Here is a 22,139-nt window from a genome sequence, read left to right as displayed (position 1 = left end):
TTTCAGCCTCGAGGTTTTCTAACCTAAAAATTTCAGTCGATTTAGGAATTCGATGATCGAGTCTTCGAATTCTCAAAAAAAATTAGAAACTTGGGAATTTATGGGATAAAAAAAATCACAGCAGAAATATGAGACTAGCCAAAGTCGAAAGTGAATGAAAATAAATATATCCATATACATCAAGGGAACTTCTAGAAAAGAACTGAGGGATAAAGTTTTTTGTTTGGCTCAGGTGTTGAGTTGTACGGTGTGACAAAACGAAACTTTTTCCTTACTTCTCTCGTTTGTACAGCTCAGACTCGGGGGAAACCCTCTTGAGCATTTTCTTTCTTCCATTCGCGCTCTTTTCTTATACTTCTGTCTTTCTGAAGTCTAAGTACATCTCGAAAACACTTGAGTATTGTAGTTAGTGGTAATTGTCGCTGATATAATGAGTACCTTGACAATTTAATGAGCACAAAGATGATCCATGCATTTATTTTTTTTTTTCAATTATCTTCTTAATGTTTCGTTTTCTCAAAAAAAAAATGTGGTCACATTTCCGTCACATTTCCGTCACATTTCCGTCATATTTCCGTCAATTTTCCCTCGAATAAATTTCCATTTTCTCCAATAAAATTGTTTTCGTGTGGAAATCCGGAGGAATAGGAATCAATAGCCGAAATCATCGTCTTCAATCCGACCACTCAAAGACAGAATAAATGGACTAGATTACGAGGTATTCCCGAGTCCTTGGTTATCCGAACACGTAAAGTCTTGAATTCAGTCATTAACGAAGAGCTCCAAATAACTCCAATCACCGGTCGACCGAGAACAACCCAAGACTTCGGGATTCCCCCGCGTCTCTCCGTATTAAACCCAAAACGTCCGAATTTTTTCCATTTATCACTCCAAAAAAAAAACCGTTGCCGATTATTTCCATTCAAAGATAAAAATGAGGAATGAAGCCCGGGGATTATCCCGATACGCATTTGATACCGTTCAGAATTTCGTATTGGAAAAACGAGAAAAATAACGGAGGGAAAACATTCGATGAAGGTGAAGGAAACCGGGGAATCCCCGGAGGGAATGTATCCGGGAGCGCCAACGATAACGTATCACTAGAGGGTGCTGTTGAAATTTTTCACTCACCAGTTTGAATCTCACGTGTCCTGAAAAAGGTCCTCGTATCCTTTCGACATTCTCAATCCAGGGATTAACCTCCATTAACCTCTCTCAAGTGCCACCATTCACCAATGTCAGCATTCGTCGTATATGGATTTGCTCGAGTAGCTGAGACGTGTCAATGGTCTCATTTTTATTCTCTTTTATCCCAACATGCATGAATTTTTGAGTGTTCTCAGAGATTGAGGATTAATGAGCGGCAAAAAAAGTCAGAAATAGTTGATGAAAAGCAGTCAAGGACACAAAAACACTGAAATAATATAAAAAATAAAAATAAATATCCAGTTAAAATATTATCCCGGAAGAATTATCCATTTAAAAATAGATAAACATTTATCTTTAACTCTTTAACTTCAATTCTCAACTTTCAAACTCTAACTCTCTTGTCAATTTTTCTTTGTACTGAACTTCCTACTGATTTTATCCAATTGCCAGTAGTTTCTCAGAGTCAAGTCCTCCGGGAAATAATTAGTACACGATCTCCGTCGAGAAGTATAAATGTCAAATCATGAAAAAGTTCGACTGCAGTCGCTGTGAATTTCGTCGATAACTAAAACCGATTGCACTAACAATTCCCCAAAAACTCTAGAATAATTAAAACTGGGTGAATAAATAGTTGAGTTTTTACTCTGTTATATTTACTCGAAGATTTACTATTCCTTTTTTTTTTACGGGCTATGGGGGTAGAACCTGATTCTGCACTTGAGTATCCTGGGGGATCTAGAGACAGCTGGGGATAAATATTTACCTGAATTTCACCCTCTACACTCGGCTGAGAATGCGGCATGTCACTGGTGGGTGGAAAGGGGGTGTCTCCTGGGATAGAGGTTGTCCCGAGCTGCTCCTGGTTGCTTATATATAAAGGGATGGTTAAGGGTAGGATAAAGAATGTAGAGTAGTCAGTTGAGTGGAACGAGAAAAAAAGGAATGGTTAAATCAATTGTCATCCCTGATGTTGGAAATGGGCCGGGTAACAAAAATTGTAATCGGAATATTTTTTCAGAATTTTCTAAAAATTTCGGAGAACTTTTCAGGGAATTTCTTTTATGAAAAAAAAATCGGAAAAGAAAATCATTTTATTCTTGGGAAAGGTTTTGAAAAATTTTTCAAAAATTTGAATAGGATTTTTTTTTTGATAATTTAGGTGTCGTTTTTTTTTTGAGAATATTGAAAAATCAAAAAAGTAAGAAAACAACAGGTTAATTAAAAAAAAATATATATCCGCAAAAATTTCTGGAAAATTATAAAAAAAAATTGAAATAAATTTTTGAACAATCTTTCAAAACATTTTCCAAAAAAACAATTGTTTTGTTTCCCGATTTTTTATTCATAAAAAACATTTTCCGAAAAATTTTCCCGAAATTTTTTGAAAATTTGAAAAAAAATATTTCGATTACATTTTTTTTACCCGTGTAGTTAGATTTTAAAAATGAACTTTAAGTTGATGCCGGTGCGTCCATCTCGCCTATTACCTTTTGGTCTTCAGGGTGTGCGATGGTAGTTACCCCTCGGTAAAATAAAATACCAATGGTGGACTGAGTAAGCACTGGAATACGCAATGCTTTTATCCAACCTAAGGGGCTCGGGGAAGGTTACGAAGTAATCGGAAATCGCGTAAAAAGCTTTTTACGACGCGGCCAACCCGTGGGCGGGAGAAAGGTGTATAAAGGTAAAAAAAAAAGAGAGAATATTCAGGAAGGATGGGGAAGAGATATCTGCGGGTTGACGTTCGTGCTTTCCGCGTTTCGCACCGGTAGCTTGGCAATCGATACCCAACGGGGGTAGGTTTAATTGGTCGTATCCATGGCTCGACGAATAACACAAATTCAACTTGATGAGAGGTATTACTCACCAGCTGTGGGTGGGGTAAAACGGACTTTATATCTTACCGCAAATCATGCGGTAAAATGCTCTCTTTATTTCCATTCCAGGGCTAAGGAGAGCTCCTCAAAATGGTGGTACACTGCAACCACAAGATGGATGCTTGAAACTAACTGGCGGGAACTGTAAAATCAAAAGGCGGGAAATTTGAAATAAAAAGGTGGGACATCGGAACCACGAAATGGCCAACCCCGTGAAATCATTTGGCGGGAAATTAAAAACCAAATGGAGGAATATTGGAAACACAAAATGGCGGGGGATTTGACAGTTTGTATTGCCCCACTTGACTGTACGTCAGGTGGAATACCAACGGAGGAAATGAATCAATTGCTTTGACTCGTATTTTCCATCGCTTCAACATTTTTTTTTTTATTCTATCGTCGATCCTCGGAGGTGGAAATGAAGTGACAAAATATCGTGATGGTACAGAGGAGATGGAGAACAAGAGACGGTAGACGAGAGGCAAAAGCAACGACGATTAAGTAGGTCGCTCGACGGGGGCGTACAGTTCGATATCTCGGGGACACCCTCTCTTTTACCCACGTCCCACCCCTACCGCATCCCTCTTACAATTGTGTCTGCACCCTTCACACACAAACGACACACTGTGTACACAATCCGTGGAGCTCTTTTCATGCCGCGGGGGTCAAAGTTCCAAATTCAACGAATTTCAATATCCCCAACCATTTGCCGAGCGGTTTTATCCACAATACCCACTGTGCATTTTTCTGGAATAAAGACGGGAGTTATTCAATCTCACGTGTCGTGAAAGTGGAATATAAGAGGACGGAAGGGAGTGAATTCATCAATCGAAATCGACGTGTGGATTCCCATGCTGAATGGAATAAGAAAAGAGAATGGAGTTCTATTTTCTTACGTCTACAACGGGAGGGAAATTCAGATGAATATCAGAACACAATACATTTATTTCCATCGACCATTAAATATCGAACATTATTGCTATCGAGAGTTACCGGAGATATCTCGAAAAATTCGAATATCCAATTTCGTAATATATAATCACCCATAGATAATTAATCAACAATTAGAATCAATTATTATTAACTAGGTCAATTCTTGAATTCCACCAACATTTAAATACCCATAAAATTATTTATAACGAAGTGCATCATAAACATTTACCACGCGTCAGTATAATGAAAAAAAAAAATCGATTTTTCAGAGGGTGCAGAAGAGAAGTGAAGGGCACCAGGGGTTCTGCTCCCCAAGAAACATCCCTGAATAATTCATGCAATACACCATCGAAAATGCATCCACGTCAGTCGAGCTCAAAGATCCAGCGCTATTAATTATTAAACAAATTCAAAACCGGGGGATTGTCTTGATTCGTGAAAAATAGGGATGCGAAATAGTGAGGACGAGACAACCATATAAAATATATATTAAGGAAGCGGTAAAGGACGTGTTTTCGAGGTGAGCGATGCAATAACTCTCGAATTTATATCGATTCCATGGGTCATACGTTCGTACGTATGAGTTCAATTGAGTTATGAATAATTTATTGTTGCTACTTGGGATATCGGGGGTTGAATAAAAATAGGAAAATCAGTGGAATTACCGGGTGCGAGGGAAATCTCGGGTTTATCTCATTTATTTGCATTGAATTGTTTTGGGTATTTATCTGGTTATTTCTCGCGGGGAAAATTATTATCCTGTTGCCGTCAGGTGGTGAGGGGGAGGGGGCATTCATCGAGATATTTTCCAGTGGAAAATAGAGATCTCAATTTCACGTTGATTGGATATAAGAGCTCGGGGCAATGGGAGGGAAGAATTTCGTGGGAAATTTCGCATACCTCGATGGCTCTCACGTACGTCAGATTCCGATGGGAAAGATGAGACTTATGCCAAATTGATGAATTTGATCTCCTGCTATTCCGGGAAAATGTCTGTGTGTTTTGTCGTTGGTTGTAATTGAAGAGTAATATCTGAAATTGAGAGATTAATTTCGGAGAGATGAAGATAAGAGATTTTTTTCAGTGGAATGGAGTGTACACTCAGATTAAAAAAAATGTAATCGGAATATTTATTCGAAATTTTCCAAACATTTCAGGAAAACAATTGTTTTGTCTCCCGATTTTTTTTATTTCAAAAAAAAAAAAAATTCGAAAAATTTTCCAAAAATTTTTTGAAAATTTGGAAAAAATATTGCGATTACAATTTTTTTACCCGAGCACAGCCGATGATTTTGGGATTTGGAATGTTTTTTTTTAGACATGATGATCCGATCTGGACTAGATCGTGACTGGAGGGTCGTGTCTAATTAATTTGGCTGTTGATTAAACCAAAAGAATTGTCCCAAAAATATCTCAACCCTCAGGAAAATTCCGGTCTCAGGTTCATTGCTGGGGTGCCTGATGAAAAGCCACGGTATTATTCACGATTTTAATTGTATCCGGGCACGATGCCCAACACTGGGCATTATTAAATTCATAAATCTCTCTCCCAGTGGTCTAGAAACACACGTACCACTACGAGTTACTGACGCATTTCTCTTTAAACTCAAAACTCACACCATCACTGTTGTAAACCCTCTGCATAACTTTCGTCTGCCATTGAAACTAACTGCCCTATCCTCTTAGTTTCCACCGTTAAGGTCTCGACTTGGTGGAAATCAAGTTTATCATGATACTCGAGTTTCTCAGTTGTACGGGTGATGCAGCATCTCTGTCAATTTTCAAACTGAGATCTATCATTTCTTATGAATTAAACGTACTTGCCTGTTTTACTGTCTTCATTTAACAAATTGAGATGAAAATTGGGCATTCCGATATGATGAATTATTCCATCCCCTCGCACAGCGAGAAATATTCACCAAAAATTACCAAAAAAATTCCATTTCCCGATTTCATTGAATTTATAATTCCCCAGAAATATCTCAAACATTTAATTAATATCCGGGTCTATTTGACGGAAGAATTTTGACAATTATTCCCCTGGGGAATTTGTGGTAATTATTCTCCCGTCTGTCTTCAATTTTATCGATTTAATTTTCAATTCTTTCTCACTAAATCATGAGATTTTTTTCCATTTCCTCATTTCATTGAATTTATAATTCCCCAGAAATATCTCAAACATTCAATTAATTTCCGGGTCTATTTGACGGAAGAATTTTGACAATTATTCCCCTCGGGAATTCGTGGTAATTATTCTCCCGTCAATCTTCAATTTTATCGATTTAATTTTCAATTCTTTCTCAATAAATCATGAGACTTTTTTCTGATGGCCGACGGGGGGTGGGCGAGGAGGGGGGGTATACCCTCGACAGGAGCCCTCAGAATTAGCCGCCATGAAAAATCCTGCCAGTCATCGTCGACGATAAAATTCATCGTTCCTCCCCAGTGGGCCCCCATCATTCGCCATTTTTTTTATCCGGATTTTTTTTTTCCAGTGTACATTTCACCGGCCATTTGCCGGGGACACAACGTGAACCGTCGATAAAACCCGTCCCGAGACACGCCACAGGCTTTTCTATGGTGGAGCCATCAAATTAAATGTCTACTGGACAGACATAAAAAATTTCATTTAGAAAAAAAAAAAAAATCTTGAGGTGTCTTGTTGAGTTTCATTGAGTTTCATGCCCTGAATTGCGAAGACAAATTTTTAATGTACACCAAGAAAGTGAATTTTTTCGGAATTCAAAAATTAAATTGACTCGGTGGCACTTCCGCAATGAATTTCATTCCGCTTTATTCCGGATTTAAAAACAGCCGCGAATCCATTTCCGGTATTACCTTTAAGCCTGAAATTCATTCGAAATATTAAGAAATATTAAGAGGGCGAACCATTTCCTTCGTCTACCCGATATCCCCGTGAAAAATTCATGCGGTACCTCCCCAAAAAAGAAAGTAAAGTACCTTCTCCCTCGAAAATTTTCTCCTTAAATAATTCCCATCCCCCGCCTCCAGAATTACCTCCTAAAAGGTCACTAAAACCCTCTCAACAAAAAGATGAAAAACCTCCGGAAGCCAAGAACACGGTATTTCCGTTAAGTTAGGCACAACCCCTCAACTTTACATCCTGGAATGCACTCTGAATAAATAACAAAGTTTCATCTATTCGCGCGTCTTTCACAGAACATCGAACTTTGAACCAAAGAAGATGGACCTGAGTAGAAAATGAGATCGGGGAGTTGATGTTTCCCTAAAAATTTTAGTACCGATCCTGCGGAAGAAATCGGTAGGACCTGTTATTGTAAATCAGTCGATTTAACAATTGAGATTGGATGCGGTTTTAAAAAAATCGGAAGATAACATTTTTGAGAAATTTTTGAAACTTTATATATTATATATTATATATATAATTATATATATTTATTTATATAATATAATATATATTTATATTGAATGAACCGGTTTAAAAAAATGTTAGATTAGATTTTTTTTAAGGGAAAACGATTTTTTGAAAAATACAAACCGCGATTCTAGGCGCAGGATAAAATTTTTTTTTAATTTTTTTTGGCGCAGGATAAAACTGAGCGAAAAGGTCGACCGATCGTGTACCTATGAACAAAGAAGCTCGTCGACGTGTGCTAAAAACAGAAATGGCCATATTCGTTATGGATATTGGCACTCGTTTCGTGCCCTCACCTCGATCATCGTCCTGCACGTTTTTTACAGTCTCAATGGGCGGTACCATCAGCCAAATATCGAATAATTGTGATAGAGTGAAGGGAGATATTGGAGAGCCGATATTCCACGGTTTATCGACATTTCTACTGACGGTAAATGATGTACCTGGGGTTGATGGGGAAAATTAGAAAAGGGGGAGAAAATTGAGGGGCAAGGTTTTTTTGCAGACCTGATCAAAAATTATTGTTATTATTTTTTTATTTCTGTTCACAGAGCCAACAGTGAAAATAGGGAGACATGAGTCGGACGTGACGTCACAATGACATGATGAAGAGTCTGGTGGGGATCATGTGGATAGTGTTGGTTCTCATATCAGGTCAGTCAATAATAAATAAATAGAAACAAAAATAATCATCATAAAAATCGAATGATAATCAATATTCCCCGCGTAAAAAAAAATGTAATCGAAATATTTTTTTCAAATTATCAAAAAATTTCTGGATAAATTTTCAAAAAATTTTTTTTATTAAAAAAAAATCGGGAAAAAAAATTTTATTTCTCGTTTCCAAAAATACAATTTTTTTGTTTCGCGATTTTTTTTTTTGTTTCAAAGGAAAAATTATCTGCAAAAATAAAAATAATTGATATATTCATTAATTTCTGTTTTGAAGTCTTTCGTTAAATTAAATACGTAATGATTATTAAATCGGCAGTCGACAGGGTGATGTCGATTTTTGAGAAATCTACGGTATTTCCTTGAAAAGATTACCATCGGACAGCTGATTGGTCCAATAGCCTCCGTCAATCATTATTTACGATTGAAATCCCGGAAAAACCATCGAAAATCATTGCACAGAGGATGAAATACTGTGGGCGGTGCATGTACGAATATCCAACCGTGTATTCAATTATCGGTATAAATTTCCGGGATACCAAAATCGAGGACGAATTAATTGGGCCTGCGTCCGGTGAACTCATATATCCTATCACCCAGTGACAAATGTTAGAGTGGAATTTATCACTCCTACCATTTCTCTACCCCGCGACTCCAACCCCGTGCTCATCCAGACACTGTGTACTTTTAATCAGGTACTGAATAAAAATTCCACGTTTTGTTATTAAAAAATATTCCTATTAAAAAGATTTTCTAAAATTCCTCACATGCTATTCAACATTATTATTTAAAATTTCTGAAATTTCAGTTGAATTTTCAAATTATATTATTAATAATCATTCATTATTATTAATTTCCAATAATGAATACAAATCTAATTGTCCACTTAAAAACACTCACTGAATAAAAAATAAATGATAATTGATTTTTAAAAGAAAAATTTGATTTTGTAAAAATCGAAAGTTGGGGAAATGATTATTTGAATTTTCGCAAATAATAAATTCATTCATTAATATTCATGGAAAATAATGAGCAATTGCCAAGTTGATGAGAATTTCCGAAAATTATAAAAATCGTAATTACCGAGATATGAGAGGAAACTCCAGATTATGATAACCCGTGATGAATAAGACTTTCCAATTAGACTATAAATTCCAAAAATTGAATGAACATTAATTGAAGTGCATAATTCAATGTGAATTGTTCCCCAGTGTTGGGAAAATCGAGCATCAATATCTCCCCTTAGGCATTTCGCCACTGGGATGAGGTTAACGAGGATGTATTCCCCCAGGTGCTACCACCGTGCACATAAACCCTACCCCCTCATTCACGATTCGTTAAGTTTGAGATCTCTCGAATGCTCGATAGATTCAAACTGTTTTTCAGATTTTCATCGACAACGATAATCGATTTAAACCCTCGAAGATATTAATTACAATTTTAATGCAATTGCACGTAAAAATTCCGCAGGATGTTCCGGAAATCCGGACGCGAAACGCCTCTACGATGACCTCCTGTCAAACTACAACAAGTTGGTGCGTCCAGTTGTCAATGTCACGGATGCTCTCCAGGTTAAAATTAAGCTCAAGCTCTCCCAGCTGATAGATGTGGTAATTAATCCTTAATTAATTAATCCTTACGACTGGAAGATCTGTGGGACTGACCTTCAATCGCTCTTTCGTCTTTTCCAGAATTTGAAGAACCAGATAATGACGACGAATTTGTGGGTGGAACAGGTGAGACCATTGTTATGAAAAATTTTTTATAAATAATATCCCGACAACCATTACCTATTCAACAATCAAAGAATATTTTTATTTTCCTCAACACTCAGAATAATGTAGATTCAATCGGAATCTGTGTTAACGCACTCGAATTCTGTAAGTGTAGGTACTGTGTACTCGAAGTAAATGGAAGGAGTTGAAGGTAGCAAAGGGCGTATGTGTATTGGGTACACAGGTTGGAAATATACTCGAGGGTTTGTTTGACCGAAACTACCCGCCAAAGGACCCTCATATCGAGCCACATATGTATCTGTGTACTTGCATTCAGATTAATGGAATCGTCGACTGCTCCAGGATACGGGAAAAGATCCTTTAACGGCCCCAGGGCATCACAATTACCACTGGATTTATTTCATCTCCAGTGATTCTAGTGGGAAGAGTTTTTATAAGTGAAACGAGAGATTAATATTCAGATTCTCAAAATAAAACTGAACCACAACCTCAATTCAGATTTTTCATTAATACGTATGAGGGAAATCGGGGGTTCCCCGCTGGGGCGTGACGGGTAATTCCCTGCGGATGTTACTAGAATGGTATAGGGATTTTTTGGAGGATTCCCCGGTTTGTTAATGTGAATATTTTTGAGAATGCATTTCTCCGGGTTGGAATAGGCGCGGCAAAAAATATTGAGGTGAAAATGGTGAAAAAAATTAAATATTCGCTCGAGCCCCACGAGACTGAATAAAAGTGAATAGTCCATCGGTGCGTGCAACCCATTTTTCCTGACTGACGCATATCCCTCGAGAAAGAAAGAATTTCTTCCTCCGAACATGAAAAAAAAAATCCCCACCCACCCCAGAAAAAAATCACCGGTCCATTCGCGTTTTCCGATAATTACAATAATGGATAGTTGATCGTCAATTATCAAGAGATAAATTTCCGGGATTAAATCGAACTCAATATAAATTGCTCGATTGATAATCACTGAAACGTGAGATCCATCAGTAAACAGTGAAAAAAAAATTGATAAAAATAATTAGCGAATATAATTTGGATAATCATTGCTACGAGTTCACACGATTGATCTTGAATTATTCGGAGCGTTTGAGGGTGGAGTTAGTCGAGTTAGAGAAACACTCCTGCTATAATTTAATTACCATAATGTTTGTTCATTTGTGTGAGAAGTCTGTATTAATGGAGGCCACTTGGAGTTTCGGGTGGGGTTGGAATAACATCAAATATTTGGTAGTTTAGACGGAGTAAAAACGCCTGCCAATCGCGCCGCATACATTATCGACATTTGGTTATTCATGGAGAGTTGAACCGAAAAGTACCACTCAGACATTAGTCTCAATGACACTTAACGTTTTCAATAATTACAAGTTTTGACGACGTCAGCTCAGCATTCAGACCCAGATTATTGTCTCACCGAATTCATTCCACAATAATCCACAAAATTTCCGTCATATTTCCCAACTTCGATGTATGATTACAATTGCGTGAAATGTTCTGTAATTTTTCTTGAATATTTTCCTCCGTGTGACAAATCACGTGTGACTTTTCTTGAGCAGTCGAGGAATTTTTTTTATTATCACTGGCGATGCAACAATTGGCAATAACATTTTTATTGTTGCAGTCGTGGTTTGACTACAAGCTCAAGTGGGATCCAGAGGAATACGGCGGAGTCCAGATACTGCACGTACCGTCCGATCATATTTGGAGACCCGATATAGTTTTGTACAACAAGTAAGTTCAATAGTTGATAAAGCATCGTAAATTCTGATTCTCTTTTAGTTTTCATCCGAGAATTTCCTGGTGGTTCGGGGCAATTGGATCGATGCAGGTGAATTGGAGGAAATTGTCTCGGTGAAATGATCGTATTTATGGTTTCAGTGCTGATGGAAATTTCGAAGTGACCCTGGCGACCAAAGCTACTCTCAACTACACGGGAAAAGTTGATTGGAAGCCACCGGCTATCTACAAGTCATCGTGTGAAATAGACGTCGAGTATTTTCCATTCGACGAGCAAACGTGTGTCATGAAATTCGGATCTTGGACATACGACGGTTTTCAAGTAAATCATTCACCCCAATTTTCAATTACCCCTTTTGCATCCGGTGATCAGAATTACAATTTCAAATTCTATAAATTTTGGTTTTATTTTCCTTAAATTGATGACAATTTCTTCATTTCTACTCTGATTTTAAAAAATGGAAATTACCACTAATTGAAAGCGATCCCGCGAAAATTCTGAGAATTTAATTTCTCGTAATTCTCAATGATAAATCTAGAAAAATGGCATTTGAAAATAGATATGAGAATCGAACACGACTACCTCGCTCTACGGAACATCAAGATGGAAATTCCTGGACATTCTGCGGAGGGATCCAGACATCCTCTCAAACTTCTCAACGCTCCAATCCTCTTTCACTCCACCATCCCCTCCTGGTCTAGCGTAATAACGAAAATATTCCAATTTCCGATTCCCCGGGAATACGCCAAGATCGGTACTCGGTATTTCCTGGGATCAGAATACTTTCACGGAGGTAACACGAACCCCATATCTGTGCATCCCTCAGATACCCTAGGGACAACTTATCGGTGATAATTAACCGCGTATAGGCCTCATTAATGAGTTCATGCGCAGCGGGTGACCATAATTACGTGTGGGTGGTGCAATTATCCAGGGATAAAAAGTTCCTCATGAAATTGGTGTGTAGGATGACAGGCAATTAAAAATGAGGGGATGGATTTTTTGGGTGAGGGCGGGAGAATTGAATTATTCGGCGAGTGAGGGCTGACGTTGGACGGGGGAAGTTTGCATTTCCCTTTTTTTTTTAATTCCTTATTTTTTTTTATCTCAAAGGTCGACCTCAGACACATCGATGAGGTGAAAGGGAGCAACGTAGTGGACGTCGGTGTCGATCTCTCGGAATTTTATACATCAGTCGAGTGGGACATCCTCGAGGTACCAGCAGTCAGGTAAAATTAAAAAAAAAATCATAAACAATAACTCGCATTTTGAAATTCTGTTGAATATCGCTCGATCCAAAATCTATCGATACAAAATTTATTTTTAAAAATAGGAAGAGGCATTATTATTATTATTATTATTATTATTATTGAGAATCAATTATCAAAAAGTATTGATTTAATAATGAATGGAAAAATCCAGCTATTATTATCTCCTGAAATCACTTGGTTTCGAGATAAATCGATAAATATGAAAAATGATAATTCGACTTATCTCGCTTTGCAACTCCACCGCTGATATGATGGAAATGAATGAAGATGAAGTTTTTCGCGGATAAAAGGGGTGAGGTACGAGTTCTTAATTGAGTTTTTAAAATCCTTCCAGGAATGAAAAGTATTACACGTGCTGCGATGAGCCTTACCTCGACATAACATTCAACATCACTATGAGAAGAAAAACCCTGTTCTACACGGTAAATCTCATAATACCGTGCATGGGGATTTCATTTTTAACTGTTCTCGTGTTCTACTTGCCGAGTGATAGTGGTGAGAAGGTGAGTAATCCCCAAAATTCTGAACGAGTTGATTTTTTAAAATTCCTCTTAAAATTCGTACTCTGTTTATCCCGTGCAGAACTGCTCTCAGAAAAAAACTCATAGGAACTTTTTTGTGGTGGAGAATATATTCAATAATAATGTTTAATAACATTTTTCCCTCACACCTTTAGATTTCGGGGGAATTGGTTGTTTAGGAGCGATGGAGTCGTGGGAAGAATTGAATTGTCGAGTGGTAATGGTTCAATCGAATTGACCTTGTGAAATCTCATTCGGAAATTTCAAACCCATTAATTGAATATTATTCAATAGTCACGGGCAAATATCCTGACCCCTGACATGCTCATAATCCCAATCATCGGCGCTTTGTCCTCGATGTGGATTTTGATCGTTTCCGGGGTTAAGATCGTATATCAATGCGAGACACTGCACAATGCACCCTCGGCCTCGAAACTAGGTACCAAGTGCCCAGAGCCAAGTTGTATAATCGAGTATGCATATGCCCTCAAGCTATCGCACACACCACCAGAATCAACAAAGAGTGACGACAGAAAAAATATTGCAAAATTGGTATATTATTTATTGTCATAATCTTACCTGATTGTTGTTCACCGGTCTGCCCGTTTTTTGGTTTCAGGTCAGTCTTTCGATTTCCATTCTTCTGTCACTGACTGTGTTCTTCCTCCTCCTAGCCGAGATTATTCCACCCACATCACTGGTGGTTCCACTGCTGGGTAAATTTGTGCTGTTCACTATGATCCTTGATACATTCAGGTGAGGGAAAAAATGGGGAACAATTGAGAGTCTAGAGAGTATTATTACGATTTGGAGGTGATTAATGGAATTATGTGGTTACAGTATATGTGTCACTGTAGTTGTCTTGAACGTCCATTTTCGGTCGCCCCAGACTCACGTAATGGCCCCATGGGTTCGTCGTGTATTTATCCACGTATTGCCAAGATTACTAGTAATGCGCAGGCCGCAGTACAACATTGACAGACGAAGTTTGGATGGGCATCATTCGAGTCAACGTGTCATGGTGAGGACGTGCAATGGACTGGATGGGAGAGATCCTTCGTTGTTTGTCGAGGCTTCTGCCTCGGAACTCGTCGAGTCCTCGGTGCTCTTTCCAAGTGTTGACTCCAGGGATGAATTGAATTTACAGTAAGCACTAACGATTCATTCCCCTAAAAATTTCAAAAATACGAAAAAAAATGTTATCAGAAAAAAAAGAACGGAAATATCTTCAAAATGGCTTAAAAAATTTATTCACTCCCGAAGAAGAGACTGAAAGTAATTGCGCATGATTTGAATGAGGCGAATAATTGTAATCGTCATTTAAAAACGCGAGGTGGGAGCGCCGTCATCTTGAGCATCACATGCGCAGACGAAGAGAAGATGGCGGCGCTCACAGTGACTCCGGAGGATGGAGTTTGAAAAAAAAAAAATTGTTGTAGTGAATTGGAAGCTGTTAATCTTGGTAGTGCCTGTCAAATCCATGGCTCACCAGGACCAGCACCAGCGCCACCACCTCAGCTGCCCACTGAGGACAGTGTTGATGCACTTTGTAAGACACTCAATAATTGGCATCACTGCCCAGAGCTGTACAAGGCAATCGAAGCCATCAGGTTCATAGCCGATCATACGAAACGAGAGGAAGACTCCACTAGGGTAAATAAATGATTTTCCCACGATATCGAGGGATGTTCAAGGGATATTTTACGATAAATTATTGTTCGGTGAAAAAAATAGGTAAAAGAAGATTGGAAATACGTTGCCATGGTGCTGGATCGCCTCTTCCTCTGGATCTTCACACTGGCGGTTGTAGTAGGTACAGCTGGTATCATTCTTCAAGCTCCAACCCTCTACGACGATCGTATTCCAATCGACGTGAGACTCTCGGAGATTGCCTCAACCACTGCCAAACCGCACATCGTTACGACCCTATGAGTAACGCTCGGTATTATCGTATGAGACTCGAAAAACAAGTTAATTAAATAATAAAAAAATAATAAATCCCAACAATACCAATCCCCTACCCCTTTGAAATCCATTGACATACCGAGAATACGAGAGACTGATGTCTTTTTGAGTCTACGACGCTGTTGAGAGTCACTTATTTATTTTGCGTAAGTTGCAATGCTGTTTATCATTTCATCCCCAGGAATAAGTTATAAAAATTCATGATAAATTCAAGGATTCATGAAAAAAAAAGTGTAATTAATCGAGGATAACTTGCATGGATTTTTTTTTTTCAACTGCATGGTAAATGTTTAATGACCAGAAAAAACTTGGGAAAAGGAAATTCAAATTCAAAATCACCTCAGATTTGAATTTTTTCTTCAAAAAATAAAACGACTGGAGTTAATATCCGTTCACAACCGACTGATGCCTCTGAAGCAATTTTAATTTATGAATGAAAATCAGAAAGTGGAGAAAAAATTAATTTAACAATCGCAATTTGTCCCCAAAAGCCAGCATATGGATTACCCCGGCGTACGTTCCCTCAGCAGGCGTCGGATAAATTGGGGGTGACGCCATGACTCTTGCATAAACATGGATTAATACCGAGGAAACATTGGATCCTCATAAATATTCACTTTCGCAAATTTTTAGTCAACATTGTCAAGGAAATATATCCCGAGAGACGGATAATCACGAATATTCATCCCTTGAAATGTCGATTATTCTATGGATATAAATGATCGCCTGTTGCAGACTCATCAGGACTATTTTTTCGTTTCTCCCCGAGGTGATGGCAGTGAGTGTTTCCTGCAATTGATTAATTAATTGAAAAAAAAAAAAAACAAAATGATAGCTCTATAGAAAATTCTATAGACTCCCATAAACGCTCTAGATTTGTGCTCAAAAATCGTCATCACCCCTAAAGAATTATTTCTGCTATAGATTTATCTACAGAAACCAAAAATCTACAGCCGTATCAATTCTATAGAGCCGATAACATTTAAATACAACACTGACCAAAATCATCTATAGATTTTTTATCTATAGATTTTTAGGAGTAATTTGTAAAAAAAAAAAACAGTTCTATAGGTGATTCTATAGAAACCGCCGAAATGTTATGGATTTGTCGATGGAAAGTGATCTATAGATGCTGAAGATCTATGGAGACATTAAGATTTGAATAAAACACTGACCAAATGATCTATAGATTTTTCTGTGGCATTTATAACGCGCGTCGGCTATAGGTTCCTATAAAAATCGATAATTCTATATTCTAGAGAATCCTATACATGGCCTACAATATATCTGAATATATCTGATTCCACAGAGAATTCTCTAGAATTTTTCGTGGATGGAGAATTGAATATTCATATTGAATTCCATAGAACTGCCACAACGGGAATAATAAATTCTCCACCAGTCGAGCTCTCATATAATTTTCAAAAAATTCACGAGATTCTCTGGACCATCCTTAGCATTTTATTCTACAGAAATTTCTATAGAATCTTATACCAATTTTTGATAATGAATTTCATTGCAGGAAATGCTCCACTCAAAAATCCATCACCCAAAAAAAAAAATGTTTTAATGAAGTTTAAATAAAACAATTACATCGAGCCTGTAATAAAGGGGCCATATTTTCACAAAGAAAAGAGAAACAAAGAGATTAATAAAAAAATGAACTAATTAAATAATTAACGAAGGGCGAACGTCACAACATGAAATTCTAAATGTCTGCATCGAATTATTGAGGCAGATGCATAAAATATATTGGGCTGGATTGATTGTTTCTCTATTTTCACTGAAGCTGATGATAACGAGTTGATAATATCGTGAAAAAGAAAATAGTTTCTATAGAATATACAAACATTTCATTATTTTTCAATTAATTTCCACAATAAATCTGTTCAGAGGACTATCGCCGATTTATTGATCTGAAAAAATAACCAGAAGACCTAATTAATTATTGAATTTGTTGTCATCGCTCCAGACGAGGAACAAGTCATCCAGAAAGATGGAAAAAAGTTTTATTGCTCATAACGTATATGTTTGTAATAAGAGATAATTATCCACAGATTAATAAATTTGTTCCATTACCACCATTAATAACGTGGTTATAAATATTATAAATATATATTATATGAATAGATTCTAATGAAGTGAGTAAACAGCAGATTATTACTGATAATAATGTGCAATTAAATAAGTGTTTAAGTGAAATTATTGTTATTTAAGTTTTTCCATTGTTTCTACGGTCTTCCTCAATGCAGAAAAAAAAATGAATTAATCCTTTTGCGTTCGATAAACGAAGGAGTTAATTATCTGAAACACTGAGACACCCGCTGATCAGATATTTATCTCAGATTTAGATCGAAATGTGAGAATGATTTCAATCATTTGTCGCCTACGTAATTTTGTACTATTGATTTTACAATGACCGGTTGTAGTTCATTAATATTGTAAGTCATTAATAATGCAAGTGGTTGATTATTCGCGGGGTTATTAATTTTTTAATCGAGTGGAGAACCGATGAATGAATTATTCCGATGTTTGGATTATTCTGGATTGATTTTTTTTGGCCTCTGCACTCGATTAGCGATTGATATTTCAAGTGGAAATTAAATAGTGATATGACATTTAGTTATTACAGTGTATGAGTGATTGCGTAACGCATGAGATTAATTAAGGGCAATTCAAATGTTTAAAGGAAGACAACAACCTAAGCACAGTGATAGTTTAAAAACTCCAAGTGAAGAAAATAAATCGTAAGTGAAGAAAAAAAAAAACAATTTATGATAAGACATTAATGGTATTACGAGTAAGCATTATTACCTTCCACTAGACGGCATTGAACTGCGAATTTATTTTAATAGCCATGGAATAACGCTCTTGTTATTTTTAACACGCGAATTTATAACGAAAATCTCTCCAAAATGGAGAAAATAACGGAATAATCGATGGAATTATTACCGATTATCGGGGGATCGATTGAATTCTCACGGGGGAAATAAAAATTTGAAATGATTTCTAATTATCTCCCGGTGGAAATCCATCGAAATCCGCCATTTGTCCAGAGCTCGAAGCTAAAGTGAAGAGCGAAATAAAAAAAAACTGCGTAATTGTCACGCCAATTATGTGTATCGATTGTTTAAACAGGAAAAAATTAAGAGCAACAAAAAAAAAAAATACTCACGTGTCTATTCTATTTTCGCATGCGTGTCCCCAACATATCCGAGTGATTACACCCGATAAATGCAATTATTGGGAGGGATAATGGGCCTGAAGCAATTGAATAGAACAGGGAACTTGCGAAATTGAATTCTAATTTTTTTTAATTCCTCTTTTATTTATATTTACAGCGAATTCAGAGAATCCGAGCTAGAGGAGCGAAAGCACTCGATTATAAATCGAACCTCTACATCAATTGGTTCGTTACGACGTCCCAAGGTCGCAATCTGAATGACGATTGGCCGAGGGGCGGAGTCGTAGCCTCTAATTGGTTGATAGCGATAGATTAGACTGGATTCGCTCAAATTACGATTGAAATCATTGGTTGAATTTTCTCCTCGAGTTTTCTGGCGACATTCGCCATTTTTTAATGTGAATTATTACTTTGTTGTTATTTTTTTGATATTATTTATCAAGTTCCCTGTTTTGGAGAGAATTGGAGGGAATAAACGAATGAAAAGTCGCTTGCAGCTTCTTGTCGTTAGGAAAAATCGAGAGAAAGCGAATAGTTGTGTTGCTCAAGAGTAATTTTTTAATTAAAAAATTAATCAATTGATTAAGAATAAATGGTATTTTGGAGGATGAGAAAATCGTAATACCACTCGCCATAAATTACTGTTCTCCGTATTTACTGCCATAGGTGAATGTACATACACTTGAGTGAATTTTTTTTTTTCCTCGTGGTTAGGAAAAATGTGGGTTTGAAGCACCCGGAGAAAATATATTTTTTTCTCATTTAATACTGCCTCAATTTTCGTAATTAAACATTACGAGTGGAAGATATTATATATATTAATCCATTAATCCGGAGTAATTCAGTAATTAGTGAATAATTCTATTTGAAATAGTTTGAAATTATTCAGTAAAAATTGAATGATTAAAATTATTAAAATTATTAAAATTATTTCAGAGTTATTCAATGATTGTTGTCAAAATTAAAAAATTCAAATCAATAAATCACTCCCGATGACATAAACAATTCGTTCACTTCAGAATGTAATTTTTTTTCTGGGTGCCAACAAACCGAAAGCTTCTAGTAATAAAATCTAAATTTCCCAGACCATAAATCGCTTAATGACGCAACGAGAGTCGGACTGCATCATCCAAATCCCAAAAAAAAAAACATCCAACGAAATAAAAAGCCCAAGAACTTTTCATAATATAGCACTAACTAAAAAATAAAGAGTAATGACTAAATGTTCGAAGTTATCGAGAAAAATCAAGAGATTTTCACATTAAAAATAATTAAAACGAGAAAAAGATGGAGATGAAAAAAAAAATGCACATTAATCGTCTCGTGCCGCGAATAAACAAATGGATGAATAAATTATGTTATTGGGGCATCAAGCCAACTGCAGTATGAATAATCTAGGTGGATCGTAGGCTGTAGGATAATTAAAAATTTACCGTTAAAACGAAATCTAAAATTGTGAATTACGTAAGAGCAATTGGCACGATGCCCCATTGATTAACCAGAAGTGGAAAAATATTATTAATACAGAATAATATCTGAGAATAATAAAATTATGACATGAGAACTTTCTACATAAACAGGTGTATATCTATAAATTGAATGAATAAACTTGATTTTTGTAATAGCGTTGAGATTACGAATGCACATTCAATCCTATTCACTCTCCTGATTATTTTATTTCATTTTATTTCATTAATTATTCTGACGTAACAGCTAATTACACGATTTACTTATTCATTTGCCACTGGTGGGGATCCCGCGAATGAAGTTTATTAATTAATTTTACTGATTAATTTATTTTGGTCAATTGTCGCGGACACGAAATATTTTGGTATTTTGGGTGAATGAGAAATTCGAATACCTGTAATAATTATTTTTATTTGATATTAAAATCCGAGGAAAAATAGAAATTAAATGAGAATGTATTTATTCCGGATTTTTTCGGGGTTTTCATTAAAAAATAATTGATGATTTAAAAAAATTGTTATTGTGACGATAAGAGACGATTTTCCTTGATCTCTCGGCGTTTTCTCACTTTTCTCTTCAGCATCATCGCGCCTGAAATAAAAATAATTCCTTAAAAAAAGGAAATTATTAATAAATACTGATAATTCGTCTTTATTTCTTACGAATCATAATTCTTATTCATCAATAAGTGAAAAAGTCTCACAAGATAGTGTTTGCCAGAGTTGTGCGCTCTTTTTGGTCTCAAAATTATCAGACATTTTATCACTCGATAATTCCCTCAATTTCATGCATGTCTCACGCAATTCGATGGAACCCCGAGACGACGGTACGAATAAATATGAATTAAGAAATTGTTCAGGGTGTACGTATCCCCGCCTGATGCTCTTTACCTGAAATATTTAATGAACCGATAATTCTTCAATTTATGAATCAATTATTCGATTAATTTTTTCTCACCTCGTGGAGAAACTCCATGAGGAGCCACAGCCACATGCAGACGAGTGTCAAGACATCATTTTTAAGGCCTCGAGCGTTCCACAGGGTAAAATCAGGTACGACTAGAGTGTGGACGTATATCCTGAGTAATTAATCAGTAATTAATACACCAATAACCCAAGAAAATGACAATTCAACCTATCAAAAGCACTGATTACTCACATATTCGTAAAATAAATCCCCAGCAATGCCTTGACAGCAATTAATCTTTCCCTCGTTAAAATAATTGAGAGAATTCTGCAGGTGTTCATGAGAGACATGGAGGTGGCTTTGAAGAATAATAAATTCATAATAATATCAAACCACCTGATAAAAATTACACAAGATTAATTTTCAGCAATTGACAATTTAAATTAATTGTTGACTCCTTAATTTATTTACTTTAGTTGTGACGAGCTGTGAATTATCAGGCAGAACATGAGACTCGTCCATCCACTCAGCCAGTCCCCATGATAAACAATTTCAACTCCAGTCCTGTGCAGATAAAAACTCTTGTGAAAGACAATACCCAGCTCCAGGTACCGAGGTTTATCAAAAATACAGGCATTATCCACGGATTTAGGCACCAAGAATTTTACATAAAGTGCACTGAGGAATGTGAAGCCAGTGCACCACAGGGCGTCTATTATTCTCCGACGTTTTATCAATCCATAATGCATACGTCGAAGTAGCAGCTTTAAACAATTACAAAATAATTCAATGAGTTAATTACTTGATTATTATTAATTATTTATAAGAATATTGAATGGTGAACTCACATGAAGGCACTTGTCATAAATGACAAATAAAATCCACCAGCCAATTAACATAAACAAACAATTGTCAGAATTATTCCTGATCTTCCTGAGCTCCTGAATGTCCTGGGACACCTGCATTTTACCTCGATTCCATCCATCACAGCATTTCCAAAGGAATCGAAATTATCTGACGGATTTTACTCATTTTTTTCATCAACAATGAGTCCTCGATGGCAAAAAGGCGTATAAAAGAGGATTGACTGAAGTGGAGGCTCAGTTCTGGGGGTTTGAATGACCCCAGCGCCATCGTAGTAATGCACCCCAAGAGAGGGAGGGCGCCACACGCAATGTTTTTGAATGCTTTTTGTTTTTTTTATTTGTTTAACTCAAATTTAGCCGACTGTAGAACGTGCGGAAGGGGGAAACCACATCTTGTGGAATTTTAATGGAAAAAATTATTCAATGTATTGAATATATACCACTAATGAATTTA

General features: G+C 36.5%; 2 protein-coding genes across 5 annotated transcripts in view; one reads left to right on the top strand and one right to left on the bottom strand.

The window, feature by feature from the left end:
* Nucleotides 1-19,246, top strand: part of LOC105268205 (nicotinic acetylcholine receptor alpha4) — a 52,703-nt gene extending 33,457 nt beyond the window's left edge. For 2 of the 3 annotated variants that reach the window (XM_011307547.1, XM_011307548.1), the window contains 11 exons: nt 7,908-8,010; nt 9,499-9,638; nt 9,720-9,764; nt 11,389-11,498; nt 11,646-11,826; nt 12,619-12,734; nt 13,111-13,279; nt 13,917-14,053; nt 14,138-14,443; nt 14,737-14,950; nt 15,032-19,246. In XM_011307547.1, coding sequence (XP_011305849.1) covers nt 7,959-8,010; nt 9,499-9,638; nt 9,720-9,764; nt 11,389-11,498; nt 11,646-11,826; nt 12,619-12,734; nt 13,111-13,279; nt 13,917-14,053; nt 14,138-14,443; nt 14,737-14,950; nt 15,032-15,229 — 1,668 coding nt within the window. In that variant the 5' untranslated portion in view covers nt 7,908-7,958 and the 3' untranslated portion in view covers nt 15,230-19,246. The remainder of the gene's footprint in view (nt 1-7,907; nt 8,011-9,498; nt 9,639-9,719; nt 9,765-11,388; nt 11,499-11,645; nt 11,827-12,618; nt 12,735-13,110; nt 13,280-13,916; nt 14,054-14,137; nt 14,444-14,736; nt 14,951-15,031) is intronic. The other variant, XR_892308.1, reaches the window with a different exon arrangement.
* Nucleotides 19,247-20,133: 887 nt separating this feature from the next.
* On the bottom strand, nt 20,134-21,917 carry LOC105268200 (uncharacterized). 2 transcript variants are annotated; one of them, XM_011307540.1, is made up of 6 exons: nt 21,668-21,917; nt 21,291-21,583; nt 21,072-21,215; nt 20,871-20,991; nt 20,617-20,803; nt 20,134-20,504 (listed from the first exon to the last, which is right to left on the bottom strand). In XM_011307540.1, the coding sequence occupies exons 1-6, from the start codon at nt 21,782-21,784 to the stop codon at nt 20,431-20,433; spliced, it is 936 nt and encodes a 311-aa protein (XP_011305842.1). In that variant the 5' UTR covers nt 21,785-21,917; the 3' UTR covers nt 20,134-20,430. The 2 variants fall into 2 exon arrangements, with proteins under 2 accessions (XP_011305842.1, XP_011305843.1); XM_011307541.1 differs by having other exon boundaries at nt 20,436-20,522.
* Between the last annotated feature and the right edge of the window lie 222 nt (nt 21,918-22,139).

The sequence above is a fragment of the Fopius arisanus genome, unplaced genomic scaffold (assembly GCF_000806365.1).
Source record: "Fopius arisanus strain USDA-PBARC FA_bdor unplaced genomic scaffold, ASM80636v1 scaffold00055, whole genome shotgun sequence".
Taxonomy (NCBI): domain Eukaryota; kingdom Metazoa; phylum Arthropoda; class Insecta; order Hymenoptera; family Braconidae; genus Fopius; species Fopius arisanus.
The sequence above is the reverse complement of the archived record's forward strand: the minus strand, read 5'-3'. Positions and strand labels throughout refer to the sequence as shown.